This window comes from Pantherophis guttatus, chromosome 2 (assembly GCF_059756535.1).
Source record: "Pantherophis guttatus breed Tessera chromosome 2, ASM5975653v1, whole genome shotgun sequence".
In the NCBI taxonomy this organism is placed as follows: Eukaryota; Metazoa; Chordata; class Lepidosauria; order Squamata; family Colubridae; genus Pantherophis; species Pantherophis guttatus.
The window spans coordinates 226,604,629-226,622,403 of record NC_142064.1 but is presented as its reverse complement, the minus strand read 5'-3'; the positions used below and the strand labels follow the sequence as shown (position 1 = coordinate 226,622,403).

The following is a 17,775-nucleotide window of genomic DNA, read 5'->3' as shown; positions in this document are numbered from 1 at the left end:
AGGAGTGGGGTGGGGATGGAGATTTTGCAATATCCTTCCCCTTCCATGCCTAAGCCACGCCCACCAAGCCACGCCCACAGAACAGGTAGTAAAAAAATTTGGATTTCCCCACTGGAGTGGTTGGTTGATTTTGGATTTTTGAAAATACTAAACTATTTGAAATCCTTTATTTTAGAAGCAGGACATATGATGCGAAATCAGTGAAGATATCTAATGAGAGTTAATGAGAAGAAAAAATGGAGGTAACAGAATAAAGCAAGTGTAAAAATCTGCAAAATAAAATAGTGAACAACTATTTTAGGGAAGGTTGCTAATTGGGTGCTGGCACTCAGCTTTGGAGGATCCTGGATGAAATGATTATCTCGACCCTTTCCAGTAAGAATTCATGTCGTGTTATAGCACTGAGATAGCATTGTGAATGACTTGGGATGAAGGTGATGAATCCACCCTGCTCTCCTGAATCTTTTAAAAGTGTTCAATAGCATCGGCCATGGTTTCTTCTTGGACTTTCTCTGGAGATTGAGAGTGGAGGGTGCGTTTTGTATTTTTGTATTGATTCTTCTTCTGGGGCTGGTTCCAGTCAGTGTTGCTGGGCTGAAGAGGGGTCAAGCCCTAGGCTGCTAATGTCGTGGGGTACGCAGGGCTTGGGTTCTTTGTCTCTCCACCTTGGAAAGGAAAGAACCAAAGCAGTGGTGTGAAACTGGTGGCCCGTGGTCCGGATGCGTCATTTGCAGGCCACGCTCATCCTAGCTCCGTGAAGGGAAAAAACATTGTGAAATGTCACATGACTGCAACATGATGCCATGGGTTTGACACCTATGAACTAAAGGGGGAAAAAGCAAACCAGAGATTTGATTTTTTATATATCTATCTCTGTCTCTCTCTCTCTCTACCTCTCTATATATTGAACCGAATCTGTAATTATTTTTCCTTTAGTTTCTGCAAATGTGTGTGTGTGTGTGTGTCTGTCTGTGTGTGTGTATGTATGTGTGTGTGTGTGTGAGAGAGAGATGGAGATGCAGTAAAATGTTTAACCTGGGGGCCCAATCAAAATTGGCAGCAATATGTTGATTTTAATTCAGATTACTTCTGTTAAATTGTGTTGAACATGAAATACCAATCAGTTCTGTGGTGTTTCTTATTCCTTATATAGAGGAATGGAGGGAGAGAAGAGGTAGCAAATTAGGATACATTATTGATTCCAATAAAGGAGAATATTTGTAGTTCAGGTTTGAAATAAGGGGTCCTTGATGTTCTCTGAGCTTGGTTATTTTCTTGCATACATTTCATTACCCAAACTAGGGAACATAATCAGTGCTAGTGATTAGACTAGATAGTGCTAGACTAGATTACCTTAGACTAGGACTGATGTTACCTGATTTGGGTAATGAAACGTCTGCAAGAAAACAACAAAGCTCAGAGAGCACCAAAGATCTCTGATTTAAATCTACTCATTTCCAGAAATCAATGAGCACATTGTATTTACAGAAGATTGCTTGAGAAAACATTAAAGAAGCACCCTAAGAGTAGAAGGTTGGGGGGAAATGTACACGGAGAAGAGCAGATTCTATACTTCGGCTTGTGCAAATCTTCTTTGTGATCCTCTGACTTAAGGTGTAAAGCCACTATGGGTGAGTAAGATGCATTCCATATGCATAAGGTTCTAACCCAACAGAAACCTTTGCACCAACTTTGTTTCACAAGGAAACCTGCCTACGTATTAATAAGAATGATCAGGGGCAAGAGATGGAGGTGAAAATTATGAAGGTACATGTTTTACCACTTAAAACCAGCAAACCAGCCAGCAAGCAAGCCAACTTTTTTTCAGTTCTTACAGATGAGGTCAGAAAACCTTTCCCCTCTCTCTTAAGTTCCCTAGCTTTTACCTTGTAGAACAGAGTCAAGAGTCAGTTTGGTTTAGTTAAAGGCTAGAAATCAGGAAACTCTGAATTCAGGTGCCACCTTAGCCATGAAAAGCCAGCTGGGTGACCCTAAACTAGTCACTCAAGAAGGCAAGTGGCAAATGACTTCAGTACAAAGGTGTCAAGAAAACTGCAAGGACTAGTCCAAGCATCACCAGGAGTCAAAAACTTACTTAAAAATACAGGACAGGACCAAAAAAAAAAGAGTAAACAGTTCCTGTTGAACTGTTGCATGGCTAAGAACAACAGTAGAACACAAGGCAAATGAACACAGGGAAAAGTTAATAGTGGGGGAAGGGTTGGTTCAAATGATGGGGTTAAGAGCCTCACATTGGAAAAAAATCAATGTGATTGCTTGGCTTCCCAATCAGGCAGCCCATCCATCACTCACTTATTCCTGAAATGTGGGGTCACAGTCATGGGGCAGTATGGATGAAGGGACAGAAGCAACTTGGGACCTAGCCTGAATACCAAATGGGTCTCTTTGAATAATTCATAGAAAGGATAGACAATCAAGATTGTAGTGCATTTTTCTTCTCTGGGCCCCAGGTGCTGCATGTCATTGAGAATTTGGCTCTTGATTGATGGCTTGTTCACTAATCCCTGCTCCTTGGCTATTTATGTATTTATTCCACAGTCCCCAAGGGGCTGTTCAGAGGGGTAGCTGCTTGCTGGAGGTGGCTTGATTAAAGAGTGGCTCCACTGAGGGTGAGTCACACAGCTGGAAAAGCAAAACTGGGCAACCTCTTCCACAGGCGATGGCTGGAACAGACAATTTCAATGGACATTAAAATGTTAACTAGTAAATAGATGATTTGTTATCCTTTTTGAAATCATATGCAGAACTCAATTGGAAATGAAAGCTGAAATGTTCATACTGAATTCAGCTGCCTATATGTACATTCAGGAAGAAAGATGTATGCAATCATCACTGGTGTAGGACCCTACAGATTTTCAGCAGTCATCAAGTGCGCTTTGCAACATTTCATTTTTCTTCGATGAAAAACCATTTAGTTCTGTAGGGTTTTTTGTTGTTGTTAAGTACATTTCTCCAGATGATGCTGTTGTCATGTAAGAAAATGATTTAAAAAAAAACACCATAGTATGGCCTGACTATTATTATATGGTCTGTGTCCTTTTGTATTGGTTTTCATGAGAATTTCTATTGTCAGTGTGTTTTAAATTTACTTAAAAAAATCTTCCAGCTGACTCCAGTTGGGTTTGCACTGTATGTTTACAACTTGGGCATTGTTTTAAAAATCCTGCCTTTATAATGTTCTACACTTGCTAGATTTTGAAGAAACTATTAAGACTATATACAACAATAAGCACTTAGACTTATATACTGCTACATAATGTTTTACAGAACTCTCTGAGTGGTTTACCGAATCCACATGTTTTCCCCAACAATCTAGGTTCTCATTTTATTGACCTCAGGATGGAAGGCTGAGTCAATCTTGAACCACTCAGGATCAAACCGCTGGCAGGATCGAACTGCTGGCAGTGAGCAGTGAGTTAGCCTGCAATACTGCATTCTAACCATTTTGCCACCACATATAGGTATGACCGCACAAAGTTAAACATTTCAGAGGATAATATTCTCTTGAATTATATATCTAGTACATGGACCTTGATAACTAGTTCCAATATAAATGGTTTCTCTGAACTATTACTGAAATTAAAGGACTGATATTGCAACATTAGAAGGATAAATACATGTCCCCATTTTCTCAATGGATTGAAAGCTTGATTTCGCTCACTTCTTATAAGCGGTTTGCCTAGAGGTTGACTTTGTATGGCTAAATATAATGAAATATGGGATTCATTTATACAAAATACAGTAGGTTTAAAAAAGCATGATAGTTATATAAGTGTACCAGAAGTGTGAGTGTGTATGTATATATACTTGCAGAATGTTTGCATTAATTATATACGGAATTGCAAGTGTGTAATTCTGTATTTAATTAATATTGTTACAATATGTAGCGTACGTTATATTTTGCTTTTTTCCTGATTTTTTTTTACTTTTTAAGCACCTGTTATGCATTTTCTATTATGTCTGTACTTTTGCTTTGTATCTTTTTTCTTTGTTATTACTCTTAAAAGCAATAACATTTATATTAAAAAAAATAAACCCACTTATGAGTACTGTTGTATTTCAGAGGTGCTTCCTAGATTGTCCTATCCTTGCTATTTGGAATTTAATATATTTCAACTGTATCAGTGCACCGAAGTTAATTTAAAATTTAAAAGAATAACCTAAAGGGAACCACATCAGAAGGAAAAGTGGGTAGAATATGAAGGTATTGTAGGTATGGTACAGTGTGAAAAACAGTTCTTGTAAAGGAGAAAAAAATGTCAGAGGGATCCAATCAGGCAAATGGAAAGGCTACACTCTCTCTCACTCACTTGTCCCTCTAGAATGCACAGGTGAGAGGTGGACAGATTAAGATTAATAGATTAACAGATTAACAAAGTTGGAAGGGACCTTGTAGGTCATCTAGCCCACCCACCCCTGCCCAAGCAGGAGACCCTACACCATTTCTGACTTTTCCTGAAAGCTTCCAATGATGAAGCTGGAATTGCCAGTGAGGGAAACAGTCCAGGATGGGAAGAAGCATGTAACAGTGTAGAATCACAATGACCCATATCTGGTTTGGGCAAAGAGCAGAGACAGATGTGACATATAGCTAGAATGCCAACTTTTTAATTCTTATCCACTGAAGACAAATGTCTGAGAAAATAAATGTGATACTTCAAAGCTGCTTGTATGGAATTTCAGTTCCTATGTATAATTATAGCTACTTGGGATACAGAGAATTCCAGGACCACTTATCCAAGTAAAAACTGCTTGCCCTGGATGTGCCATACATAAAATTTGGTAAATAAACACCTCTCCCACAGAGGTAAGCATTGTTTTATGGCGCTCTTCCCCTGTAGAACTGGCTCGCCTCAGAAATAAACTTGGTAATTAAAAAATAAGTGAACACTTTTTATTATTTAAAGAGGCATTCAGGATTGAGATATGGAAGATGTATGTACCTAAGAAGTACAGGGGTGCTATTCATGAAATGGTCACATTTATTGTTATTTTCTTCATTATGTTAATTAAATTTTATGTACGGTATAGTTTACTGCATACCACTTATGTAAGCAGCTTCCTTTTTTATTATTATTTATTGAAATGGTATAAAAGCACTTGTAATAAAAGGGGACTGGAAAACTCCCCTAGAGAATAAGGTTATCAGGGGCTTCTCATCGTGATGTTTTTTTTTATTGTGCAGCAATGTTGGTGGGAAAACGTGAAGGACAATTATGTCCCTATGTCCTATCTATGAGGTTCCTATTGGCAGAGCTTTACAGAAAACAAAATTGTTGGCCTGAACCTGCACTGCTTTGCTTATTTTCTTATGTACTCTGATTAAATCACACTCTCTGCTGCAATCTAATTTACCCTTTGGTTTTCAACCGTGTCCAGCAGAACTTTTCATATATCTCATTGCTCCCCTTCTGTGTTCCTAATTGGGATAGGAAGGAGAATATAAACCATTGTAACTAAACTATTTTGACTACCCTGAGACAGCAATGTGACTTACTGTAGCTTTCTGTGAAAAGTTGCAATGTTATAGTGGGGCTCCATTAATACCATCCAACTGAATTTAATCAACCTCTGTCAAGCAAACTATCAGTGCTTTAGTATTAGTATTCCTCTCTATTATCAACAAATAAACAAACCAAGTTCTCGAATTGAGAATTAGTGAGATCAGGAAACAGAAGCCCAATGAAAAGGTGAGCATGGATTTACATAGCATATTAAACATCACAAACACACACATTATATTTAGAAATACCATGTGCTGTCCATTCTGAAAAGTGTACCCTGCACTTGCAGGAAAACATAAGGAAGAGAAAAATGTTGTTCTTTTTATTAAAGCAATAATAATTTCAGCAATAATTTTCTAGATCAGTATAATGTGGAGCTCCACTGAATGCTGGTTTATAGCTTAGCATTATATAGAAAGTAGTTGATCACAGCTTCATTCAAAATACAACATTTAATTTCCAATTTCCAATTTATATACCGCCCTTCTCCCTGAGGACTCAGGGTGGTGTACAGCCAAGATAAAAAACATAGAATACAAATATTAAAAAACATTTAAAAATATATATAAATTTTGGCCCAAAAGTTAAGAAATTACAGACTGATTAAAAGAATTTAAAAATTTCTTCTTAAGCCAACCCAGCTTGCTGGAAAAGATGGGTTTTAAGGGAATGACGGAAGGCATTGAGGTCATGGATTCTCCTTATCTCTGGGGGCAACTGATTCCAGAGGGTGGGAGCCCCCACCGAGAAGGCCCTCCCCCTAGGGGTCACCAGCCTTCATTGTTTGGCTGATGGCACCCTGAGGAGGCCCTCTCTGTGGGAGCGCACGGGTCGATGGGAGGTCGTCGGTAGCAGCAGGCGGTCTCGCAGATAGCTAGGCCCTATGCCATGGAGCGCTTTAAAAGTGATAACCAACACCTTGAAGCGCACCCGGAAGACCACCGGGAGCCAGTGCAGCTCGCGCAGGAGCGGTGTTACATGGGAGCGCCATGTTGCTCCCATCACTACCCGCGCTGCTGCATTCTGGACCAGCTGGAGCCTCTGGGTGCTCTTCAAGGGGAGCCCCATGTAGAGAGCATTGCAGTAGTCAAGGCGAGAGGTGACGAGGGCGTGAGTGACTGTGCACAAGGAATCCCGATCGAGAAAGGGCCGCAACTGGCGAATCAGGCAAACCTGATAAAAGGTCCCCCTGGTAACAGCCGTCAGATGTTCCTCCAAGGACAGCTGCATATCCAGGAGGACTCCCAGATTGCGAGCCCTTTCAGTTGGGGCCAAAGACTCGCCCCCAATAGTCAGTGATGGAGTCAACTGACTATATCGGGATGCCGGGAGCCACAGCCACTCAGTCTTGGAAGGGTTGAGCTTGAGCCTGTTCCTCCCCATCCAGATCCGTACAGCCTCCAGGCACTGGGACATCAGGGTGGCCTGGGGTGGAGATGTACAGCTGGGTGTCATCAGCGTACTGATGGTATCTTATCCCAAAGCCATGGATGATCTCACCCAGCGGCTTCACATAAATGTTGAACAGAAGGGGCGAGAGGACCGATCCCTGCGGCACTCCACAGATGAGAGGCCTCGAGGTCGACCTCTGCCCCCCTGCCAACACAAACTGCGACCGGTCGGAGAGAAAGGAGGAGAACCACCGCAACACAGTGCCTCCCACCCCCAACTCTTCCAGCCGGTGCAGCATGATACCATGGTCAATGGTATCAAAAGCCGCTGAGAGATCTAATAGGACCAGAACAGAGGAACAACCCCTGTCCCGAGCCCTCCAGAGATCATCCACCAACGCGACCAATGCCGTTTCCGTGCTGTGCCCAGACCTGAAACCCGACTGGAGCGGATCTAGATAGGATGTTTCCTCCAGGAATTGCGGAAACTGTTGCGCGACCACACTCTCAACAACCTTCACAATGAAGCGAAGGTTGGAGACAGGACGATAGTTGGCCAATATTGCCGGATCCAGGGACGGCTTCTTGAGGAGAGGCCTCACCACCGCCTCTTTCAGGGCAGCGGGGAAGTGACCCTCAAACATTGTTCTGTATATACATCCAGCTAATGGATGATGTTACTGGGGTGACCAGAGACCCTACAGAATTCTATTCCCTTAAATTTTAAACCAGGATTAAAACTGTCCACCAGCTTTGTCTAGCAAAGTGCCCTTTCTGTATTCATGCAATCATCTTTATATTTGCTATTAAACAAATTAGAGCAGCTCAATTTTGCATGATTTTTGCAGGAATGGGATAGTGGATCTACTTGTCATTTTGTTCTTATTGTACAAGTCTGAGAATCTGGTGAAACACACACACACACACACACACACACACACACACACACACCAGTAATGATTCCTGTGTCCACAAATTTGTTTTGAATTACAGACCTGAACAGAGCTTGCATTTCCTTCATACAAATACCCACATAGGTTAGTCTGAACTTTTGAGCAAGGTAAAATAGTGAGGAGCGGTGGTATTTTATTTAAACAAATACAAGTTGGAAATCTTCTCTGCATATCATGTAGCACAAGTCCCAGTCTTTGGTATGAGATGATAGGGAAAAGATTGCAAACTAATAGAGTGGGTCAATATAACTTGGGTTTCCTGCTTTTTTCAAACCATTCACCATTACCAAGTAAGATTGATAGGCAACATGAACAATTCTTAAGGATTCTTCGGACTGAAGGTATCAAAGAGAACGAGGCCTGCTTTATTTTTGCAGAAGCTGCCCAGAGTGCATGCAAACTGACCTTTGCTCCCAGAGGACCTTGAATGAGGCAAGGGGCTATGAAGGACACCTGTGCTGTCAAAACACGGACTGCCTCCATTGCCCCTTCATCCACAATACTTTGCTTTTACGACACCTCAGAATCAGGTACCAAGAGGGAAGAAGGAAAAAGGAAAGAATCAAAGGCAGGTTCTCTCCTTCCTTCCTTCCTTAGATATCAGGTCTTCCTGGGTCAGCTATATGTTGTAATTCATCACAAAATGATTTTACATGATCTCCAAAACAAAAGTCAAACGATCAAACTTTTAATTTGCTTCCCATCACAAAATGGGAAGTCATGTCCATGGGGTTCTTAGTCATGCCAAACAATAAAGCTATGTTCAGCCAATTATAGCCTTCCGGTTTTTCACATCGGTGTGGGATAGTTGAACATAGATAGGGCAGAGACAAAACAAGATTCTTCCTTCCTTGCTTGGCATTTTGCAATGCTTTAACAAATAAGAATTTGTGAACATCTGGATTGGCAGCAGGAAGAGGCATTTTTTTTTAAAAAAAGAAGCAACAACATCTTAATTCTGTCATGCCTGTAAGAAATCAAGCTAAATATTGCAAGTTTTTTCTATTGCAGTAATGTCCACACTGCATTATACGGATATCTGTTGTTTTATTGAACAAATGTAAGGGATAGCCAGAGACTATGATTTTCTATAGCTATTGGACCAAATCTTTATTGAATCTTATTGGGAGCTATCGTGCTGGAAAGAACAAAGAGCAAGACAAAATCTGGATTAAACTGTTGAACTGAAATGGTACTTGCATATTACATATTTGCAGTGGGCTATGTAGGCTTTTGGATACCTACATAGGCTTTTGGATCTGACAGTCAACAGTTCCCTCCAGCCATTTTTTCAATGCTTTCATTATTATTTGATTAGTAGAAAATCTTAGCAAATCATATCTGAATCATTAGGCAGGCTCTATGGCTTTCTGGGGTGACAGATCTTTGGCTGCCATTCAAAGGAACTAGTACATTGTACTTGGACTTTTTTTTTTTTTACAACAGAGCCAGAAAATCCTGGTCTGAAATCTGTGGCACTATCCAGCTATTATTACGTGAAGATTTATCCTGAGAAGGGGTTTTGCTCTGCCAGATGGCAACAAAAATATCCAGCAGTGCTCATCAGCCTCCATAGCATTCCTCAACAATCTGGCCTTACATAACGGTTTTCTTGTAATCTCAAGGAATCACAAATTGTTTTTTTTTTGTTTTGTTTTTGTTTTTTTGCAAAAGTTAAGCAATCTTGTGTGAGGTCTCACAAGATTTTGGCCAAGTGGAAGCCCTTGGGCCATTGCGGTCATTCCACAACAATCCCTAAGGCTGGAAAAAGTTGCTGATTTAGGTATCCAGCTGCCCATCCCTTCCCAAATAGGAGGAATGTTGCGGGATGGAGTTCTAAGAGGAACATGTCACTGGAACTGGATGATGTGTTACATCATTGGGAATAGCTGAAGGCAACCCTCAGCCCAATGAAAGCACACCCATGTGAAGATTGCAGGGGGAAAAGGTTCTGTGACTATGGAGACGACCTATCTTTGGTTCCCACCCACCTCAGTTTCAATGGATAGCATTATTGGTAAGTTTGGAAAAGTCTGTTATCAAAACTGCTGCCAGCCAGCAGAGAAACGGAACGGGTTTTCCATATGACGGTTTCCTTAAGTACATGTTTTCCATGCAGGCAGCCTCCCATTCAGCCCCAATGTTGTAAACTACACTTGGGAAAGATTCCTATGCAAAACCTGGAAAAGACTTTGCCAGTCAGCTGCTAAACCATAGGTTCACTTGTTTGATTTGGCTTGATGCAATGTGTGAATCCAGCTATTATGCCTTGTAAACCATAATTTGCAGTTTAGCATGTTGTATGAACATAGCAGTGGTGGGTTGCTCCCAGTTCGGTCCGGTTCTATAGAACCGGTAGTAAAACTGGTGGGAGGCTCCGCCCACCCGCCCCAACGTCATCAAGGGTGATCTGCGCATACGCAAAAGCGCAAGTGAAACAAACGAGCATGCGTGCGCGCTCCCGTTGCAAACCGGTAGTAAAGATAAGTAGAACCCACCCATGGAACATAGGCAATGATGATTAACTTAATTGTTAAGTAATCCATGGCTGAACAATGTCTTTTTAAGCCTTCTAAATCAGTGTCTTCTAAGGGGAACTTCTGTCTCAAGAAATGAAGCCTTATGCTTCAGCAACACTAGGGGGCTGTCTAAACACAGGTTTTGCCTCAAGGTCCCTGTTACAAACGCATCTCTAATCCTTATGCCAGGGGATGGTTTTTAGAATATAAAAGAGTTCTTCTAAATGTCTTTCTAAAGGTATTTTTGTTGAAAAACCAAGGGGCCACTTTTACATAAGTGAACAACTTGATTCAGATTTGGTACATCCATCCCATTCTTCTATGTTCTTATCATGCCTTATTCCACTTAAACTTTGTGTCAGGTGCTTGCTGTACAGAAATTTTGAGCTTACAGTTGCGTATACATAACCACCCCAAAATTATTCATATTCAGGGCATGAAACAAAGTAGCTCATTTGCAGAATATGAAATCTTAACCTCCAAACTGGAATTGCCATCAATACATTCTCTCTCCCCCACCCCCTCTTGAAAATTAGGCAAAACTAAACAGTCTTCCCTGACACTTTACATTAAATTTGTTAGAACGGGAAATTTCTGAACTCACTTTTCTGGTTTTAAAACGAGGACAAGAGCTATTATAATAAGCAAATTCCAACAGTTTGTAAATGTATAGATCTAAATGAGGGTGAATGGAGACTTACTAATTTACTTTTTTTTTTTTTTTTTTACTAAACTCAAATCGAATACGAAAAGCTTTTAAAGACTCGTCTGAAGTATCCGCAAGTTTAAACGCCTTTCCTGCTTATTTCTACTTACCTGCTCCAAGCTGGGCAAAAATAATATACTCCAGGAATACGATCAGCGTTAAGCTTTTATGTTGCGTGACTCCGTCTAGGAAATCCATCTTCGCCACCGACGTGAGGTCGAAAACAGTAATTAAGGCTATTTTACATGTCTGGTGCCCACTCAACCTTTGGCAGGAAAAAGAAAACAAAACTCCAAGCCCTCGTAATTTATTCGGACGATTCTGGGACTGCCGGATTTCGCCCTGTCATTTCTCTTTTAAGCTCCCCCCTTCCTTTTTTTTCCCCAAGGGGTCGCGTTTTCCCAAGCCGCCGCGCTCTCTCTCCGCTGCGTGTCAATCCCGGCCAAGTAGCTCAAGCCCCGCTGGCGGGTTTAGAGGGGGAGACACCCCCATCTACCCACCCCTCTCTCCCCGGCTCGCCCCTCCGGAGACTCGGCGAAAGTCGCGCGGGATTGGCAAAAGGCAGCCGTGCAGCGAGCAGGCGCCAAAATCGCTGCTGCTGCTGTTGCTACTCCTCCTGTGCAAACTTTTTGGGTCAAAAACACGAGGCACCGTCAATCGGTCTCCGGGACTCGGAGTTTTCGATTCCACCCCGGGAATCTCTTATCCTGGGCTGGTTCTTTCGTCTCTCCCCCTCCCTCCCTCCCTCCCTCCCACACCCACCTATCTATCTACTTGAGATCTCATAGCGAGAGTGCATTCCGGGGCAAAGCTGCCTTCGTGTTGGGCGCCACCACTACTACACCGACTCTCCTTCTGGCTCCTTCACTCCGAGGCAGCAGGCCGGGGGAGGGGAGGGAAGGTGGTTAGTCAGAGGGGACAGTCCGACGTGCGAGGTTGAGCAAAACCCGACGACCACCCATGGCATCCTGGTCGCCACCCTTCGGGGTCTCTTCCCTCCTCTCTCCCCTTTTCCTCCTCGCTTTCTGCTTCATAGACGGAGCAAGAAGTCCGCGATCTCATCCCACGCTCCGTTCACTTCTCCGCCCCTCGGTGGGACCCGATCGGACCGAACGTGCGGTTTATTGATCCTCTTCCTCGCCCTGTCCCTCCACAATCGAGGCTAATCATGGGCCTCGTGCAATAGTCGCACGTTCTTTTTAAGCAGGGGTCTCCAACCTTGTCAACTTTAAGCCTGGAGGACTTCAACTCCCAGAATTCCCCAGCCAGCTTTCCTGTGGAGTGTAGAGAGGGTACACGGGTGTCATGGCAAATTGGCAGGGCCAATGGGAGGGCCAGTGGAGGCATAGAAGGGGTGGCAGAGGCCTTGGCCAGAGGACAAGGTGCTGTGGGCAGGCATGCACTAAAGCAGGGGTCTCCAACCTTGGCAACTTTAAGCCTGGCGGACTTCAACTCCCAGAATTCCCCAGCCAGCAAAGCTATTGAGCTATTGAAGCAAAGCTGGCTGGGGAATTCTGGGAGTTGAAGTCCGCCAAAGTTGACAAGGTTGGAGACCCCTGCTTTAAAGACGAGCATTGTGTTGGGCGGAGGGGTGTGGAGTGGGGTTGGGGGACATATTTCCCGCCTTCACTCTTGGAGGCTTTCATCTGACGTGAGGAGAGGGCCGAGGAGGAGGAAGAAAAACGAGCCCACCCAAAAGCAACGGTGACGGGAAAGGGTGCTCTCCTTTCAACCCCCGTCGAACTTCCTTCCCGTCGCTTATGGACGCGTGTTCGGGTGTGTTTAAACTCGGTTGTTTCTACAGAGAGTCGGGCAAGGATTTCCCCCCTCCTCCCCGCCCCAAGAATCATCTATCCCTCTGGTTGGAGTGGACTGTCGACCGCGGGGAGAGGGGAGGCTGGACGGCACCGCGCCCTTTGCGCTGGTTGCCCGGGTCCCTGTCTCTTGCCCGGCCGCTGAAGGGGGATGTATTTCCTCGCCTGTCTCTGCAGCGCCCTCTCTCGGACCACACGGCCCATCGCTCCCAATCGCCAGCTCTGTATTGCGTTGCTTAGAATTATACAGCTCTCTCTCCCGTCCCGTGTTCGGGACTTCGACCCCTCTAAGGATGGCGCTGGTTAAAAGGGAAAGTTGCAAGGAGAGAAAACGGTAGATTTCCAACTCTTTTTGTCCGTTGTTCAAGATGGGCATCAGTACAGAATAGAGGGAATACTGGTTTGGGCAGGGGTGAAATCCACCAGGTTCTGACAGGTTCTGGAGAACCGGTAGTGGAAATTTTGAGTAGTTCGGAGAACCGGCAAATACCACCTCTGGCTGACCCCAGAATGGGGTGGGAATGGAGATTTTGCAATATCTTTCCCCCAGGAGTGGGGACAGAGTGCGGATTTTGCAGTATTCCAGCCTACCAGCCTACCAAGCCACGCCCAGAGAACCGGTAGTAAAAAAAATGGATTTCACCACTGGGTTTGGAGCCTCAGATCAGGGGTGGGTTCTAATTTTTTTTTACTTCTGGTTCTGTGGGCGTGGCTTATTTTTTGGGCGTGGCTTGATGGCCATGTGACAATTCTTTAGGATTTAGCAGAGGTACTGGTCTACCAGGCTTTTAACTGCTTGCAGAGATGTACCAGTCTACTCATTTGTTTTTGGAGGCACCGTTCTACTCATTTGTTTTTGGAGGCACTGGTCTACCCATTTATTTTTGCAGGTATCGGTCTACTCATTTGTTTTTGGAGGCATTGGTCTACCCATTTATTTTTGCAGGCACCGGTCTACTTATTTGTTTTTGGAGGTAATGGTCTACCCATGTATTTTTGCAGGCACTAGTCTACTCATTTGTTTTTGGAGGCACCCGTCTACCACCACACTGCCTTTTAACACTGATCAGCTGTAGGGTGCCCTTTGAAGCCCCACGCAAGAGTTTAAACAGTTTTTTTCCTTATAGCCCATCAGCTGGGACTCAGGAGGCAGCAATAGATTGGGGGTGGGGCCAAATAAAAGGTAAGAATAATGCGGGGGGGTGGGGGGGTGGAGGGCAGAACCGGTTCGGTGATATCATATCGTCACTGCTACCGGCTCAGCGGAACAGGGAGGAACCCACTGCCTCAGATGCTCTGCAAAAATACAATTCCAAGTATTTTGTTTCTCTGACTCAACTATAACTCATTTCCTGTTAAGGTATTTTCTAGCAGGTTGGCTGGGCATTTCACTTCCAGTCGGTCTCCCTTGGTTTCCCTTTAATTAGCATCATCCTTAAGCGATTGAGATCTATTATATTTTTAAAAATATTTTTTCATTTGCTTTTCTCACTTACAAAGCATTTAGTACCGTTTTAATATTACAAATAATAATTGGAATTTAGTAAAGGCCAAAGATTTTATTCTATATATTCAAAAGGGCAACTACTACAGGATGCAGATGTCAATAATGATCATGGCAAGATCTTTTGAAAGTTAAATGCCAATTCTTCCACAACTTCACTGGTTTTACGTTTACTTCTGAACTTCGTTTTGAGTTTTTGCAAGCCCCACATGGCCTGAATCTGTAACACCTGAATCAGAACAGAGGCCCTTCTAATTCCAGATTTTGCAGTTTTAGTTTCATACTCTAACCACCATGAGCTGAATGCACCTACGTAGTTCACTAGAGAGCAGTAATTTCCATGTAGTTATATTTCCTAATATAACTAGGATTCAAGGTATTCTGCCTATGATTCAAGGATATTTAGTAAAACTGCCATCAATTTTAACAGAATGACAGAGTTATTTATTTATTTTTGTTTATTAGTTTGATTTATATGCCACCCTTCTCCAGAGACTCAGGGCGGCTTACAATGCATTAAGCAATAGCCTTCATACTTTTGCATAAACCTGCTTAGTAGGGCTTTCGGGGGCTCCTAAGCAGTGTTCTTTTTTATACAAAGTCAACTTATTGCCCCCACAATCCGGGTCCTCATTTTACCTACCTCGGAAGGATGGAAGGCTGAGTCAACCTTGAGCCTGGTGAGATTTGAACTCGCAGTAATTGCAGGCAGCTGGCAGCTTAAGTGCTACTTAACAGCACTTTAGTCCACTGCGCCACAAAGGCTCCTGGTGTTAGAAGGGACCTTGGAGGTTTTTAGTCCACCCTCCTGCCCAAGCAAGACACCCTATACCATTCTGGATAAAAGGCTGTCCAATCTCTTCTTTAAAAACCTCCAGTTTTGGAATACCCCAAACTCTTGAAGACAAGCCATTCCACTGAATAATTGTTCTTACTGCTTGGAAATTCTCCTTAATTCTAGGTTGGATCCCCCCTTGATAAGTTTCCATCCTTTACTTCTTGTCCTACCCTCAGATGCTTTGGAGAATAGGTTGACCTCTTCCCTGTGACAGCCTCTCAAACATTGGAAGTCTGCTATCATGTCACTCCTAGTACTTCTCTTCATTAGACTAGGCATACCCAATTCCTGCAACCATTTATCCTATGTTTTAGCCTCCATCTCCTCAATCATCTTTGTTACTCTTATCTGCACTCTTTCCAGAGACTCAACACCTTTCTGTATTGCGGTCATCAAAACTGGTTGCTGTATTCCAAGTGTAGTCTTATGAAAGCAATATAAAGCAATACTAACACTTTCATGTGATCTTGATACTATCCCTTTGCCTAGGATTATATTGGCCTTTTTGGCAGCTGCAGCACACTGCTGGCTCATATTCAAGTGGTTGTCCACTAGGACTCTTTGACCCCTCTCACAGTTATTTTAGTAACCTTAGAGATCCAGATCCTCCAGGAGGTTGTTCAATATCCTTTTGAAGCATCCAGTTTGACTATCCCAGACAGCTCCCAGAGAAGTCCACAACTGGACCTCTGCAGTATGTTTTTATTGGCCACTTGAAGTCACTTGAATGTGTTAGTTGTGTCTTCTCCAGAAGAGAGTCATCCATGAGAGTTTGGATATCCTTACCAATATTAGTATGAAGAATGACTTTTCTGGATAGACCTACTTAATTATTACAACATTTAAAAATCAACTTCTCAAGTAGGTGCACTAGAATTCAGCGCATTTCTTTCCTGCATGGACTTTTATGGTAGCCTCCAAATGCCTAAAACAGGTTTTAATTTTATTAACAGGGCCCTGAGATTGCATGACACATTATTGATTCTATTTATAGTTTCAGCATATAAATATTTTATTGCTGTATTGTTATTTTAGAATATTGTTTAATAATTTCATTGTTGATCATACTTTAAATGTCATTAAAATGCTTTGGGATTTCTGGAATGAAAGAGGGAAGCATAAATATTTCATTAAAAGACATGGAGAGAAAAGTGGAAGAGGCCCACGATAATGTCATGCTCGCAAATAAAAATATCTGAATATTTGAACATTTGCTTATACATAATCAGAAGGATGTGTTTTGCCAAATTTCCCATTCAAAGCCTGCAAAATCTCTGGGTGCTGTATGTAAAGAACCTTCCCATGTCTGCGTACAAAGTACAGGAGCAAATCAACTGTGATTCAGTGCAACCAGATGTGGAGAACCAGATTGGAGAATAAACAGTAGATCTGTCAATGATTCCTCAGGAGGAGGCAGCAGGACAAACCAATAGGATGATGAGGGGTGTCAAATAGGGCATTTTCCTCCAGAGGATTGGAGGAAAAGCCAAACATTGACCTGCTTTTGACAAAGGTTACCTTAGGTGCAACAGAACCTCAATCCTTTTCTAAGTCTTGTCCTTCAGCCACAGCAGTCTGTCAGGTACCAGCCTTCCCTTACAAGCTATGTCTACTCTGAAAGCAATTTGTGCTGGACTCCCCCTCCATCCTCCTCCAGAGAACAGAGGCCGAAAGAATGGAATCCCTCATGCTCCTGTGAGAAGCCCAAATCTCACTGCAAGTGAAGAAAAAGTAAGAGTTTGTACAATTCTCTCTCCTATTTTCCATGAAAAATCTCTCCATTAGCTAGAGCTACAGGCTCTGCATTCCTAAAATGTCCCCTAGAACTGAGTTGGGCAAATCATCCCTGATAGACTTAGATCTGCTTCTTAAAGCAAGTCTGGTGGTCTCTTCCCAGCTATATTATTGATAGCTACCAGTTGTGAAAATAAACACTGCAGAGTTCTATTATTATATTGCCCTTAATGTCTTTCTATCAGGTCTTTTTGAGTTCCAATGCATATCTCTGCTCATCACACCCTTAACAACATGGTGGTGTTCAGGAATTCCCAATTTTTCAGCATTATGAAGTCCTGTTGCTGGGACTTTCTGAGTGTTTCTTTATGGTTCTGTTCAGTAAAAATGTGAGGTTCTTCTGCATAGACAAGGCCCTTTTGAAATGGGAGTAGCAGTATTAATAGAAATAATAATGACTTATCACACTTATCTTAATTCAAGGAAACGATGATAGCAAACATAACCTGAGGATCAGACCTATATATTGTGTCTATTTGCCATTTGAATTTGTAATAATAATTTTTTTGTTCCAGTGTTTTATGTCATGTCCCTTGGTTTCTGTAAATGATATGTAGCTTTTTTTAATAAGACTGTGTAAAGGCCAATATCCATTCATTAGTTGATTTTAATATCCTTGAATAAATCAAAACATATTTGCCAGAATTTTCTCCTAGTTATTTCTTGAATTCTCTTGCTTCCAAACTGCTTTGTGGATTGAAATATGTGACAGTAACATCCTTCATGTTCTT

At 42.6% G+C, this 17,775-nt stretch overlaps 2 protein-coding genes across 3 annotated transcripts in view; one reads left to right on the top strand and one right to left on the bottom strand.

The window, feature by feature from the left end:
• Nucleotides 1-11,393, bottom strand: part of LOC117673876 (netrin-4-like) — a 68,189-nt gene extending 56,796 nt beyond the window's left edge. Inside the window, exon 1 of the mRNA XM_034431550.3 lies at nucleotides 11,205-11,393. Within this exon, the coding sequence (XP_034287441.2) occupies nucleotides 11,205-11,292 (88 nt within the window). The 5' untranslated portion in view covers nucleotides 11,293-11,393. The remainder of the gene's footprint in view (nucleotides 1-11,204) is intronic.
• A 1,753-nt stretch (nucleotides 11,394-13,146) lies between these two features.
• Nucleotides 13,147-17,775, top strand: part of UROC1 (urocanate hydratase 1) — a 61,994-nt gene continuing 57,365 nt past the window's right edge. Inside the window, exon 1 of one of the 2 annotated variants that reach the window (XM_087883732.1) lies at nucleotides 13,147-13,242. Coding sequence is in view for 1 of the 2 variants with exons in the window: in XM_034431549.2 (XP_034287440.2) it covers nucleotides 16,856-16,981 (126 nt within the window). In the remaining variant the exon portion in view is untranslated. Of the gene's footprint in view, nucleotides 13,243-16,790; nucleotides 16,982-17,775 lie in introns of those variants that run through there. The other variant, XM_034431549.2, reaches the window with a different exon arrangement.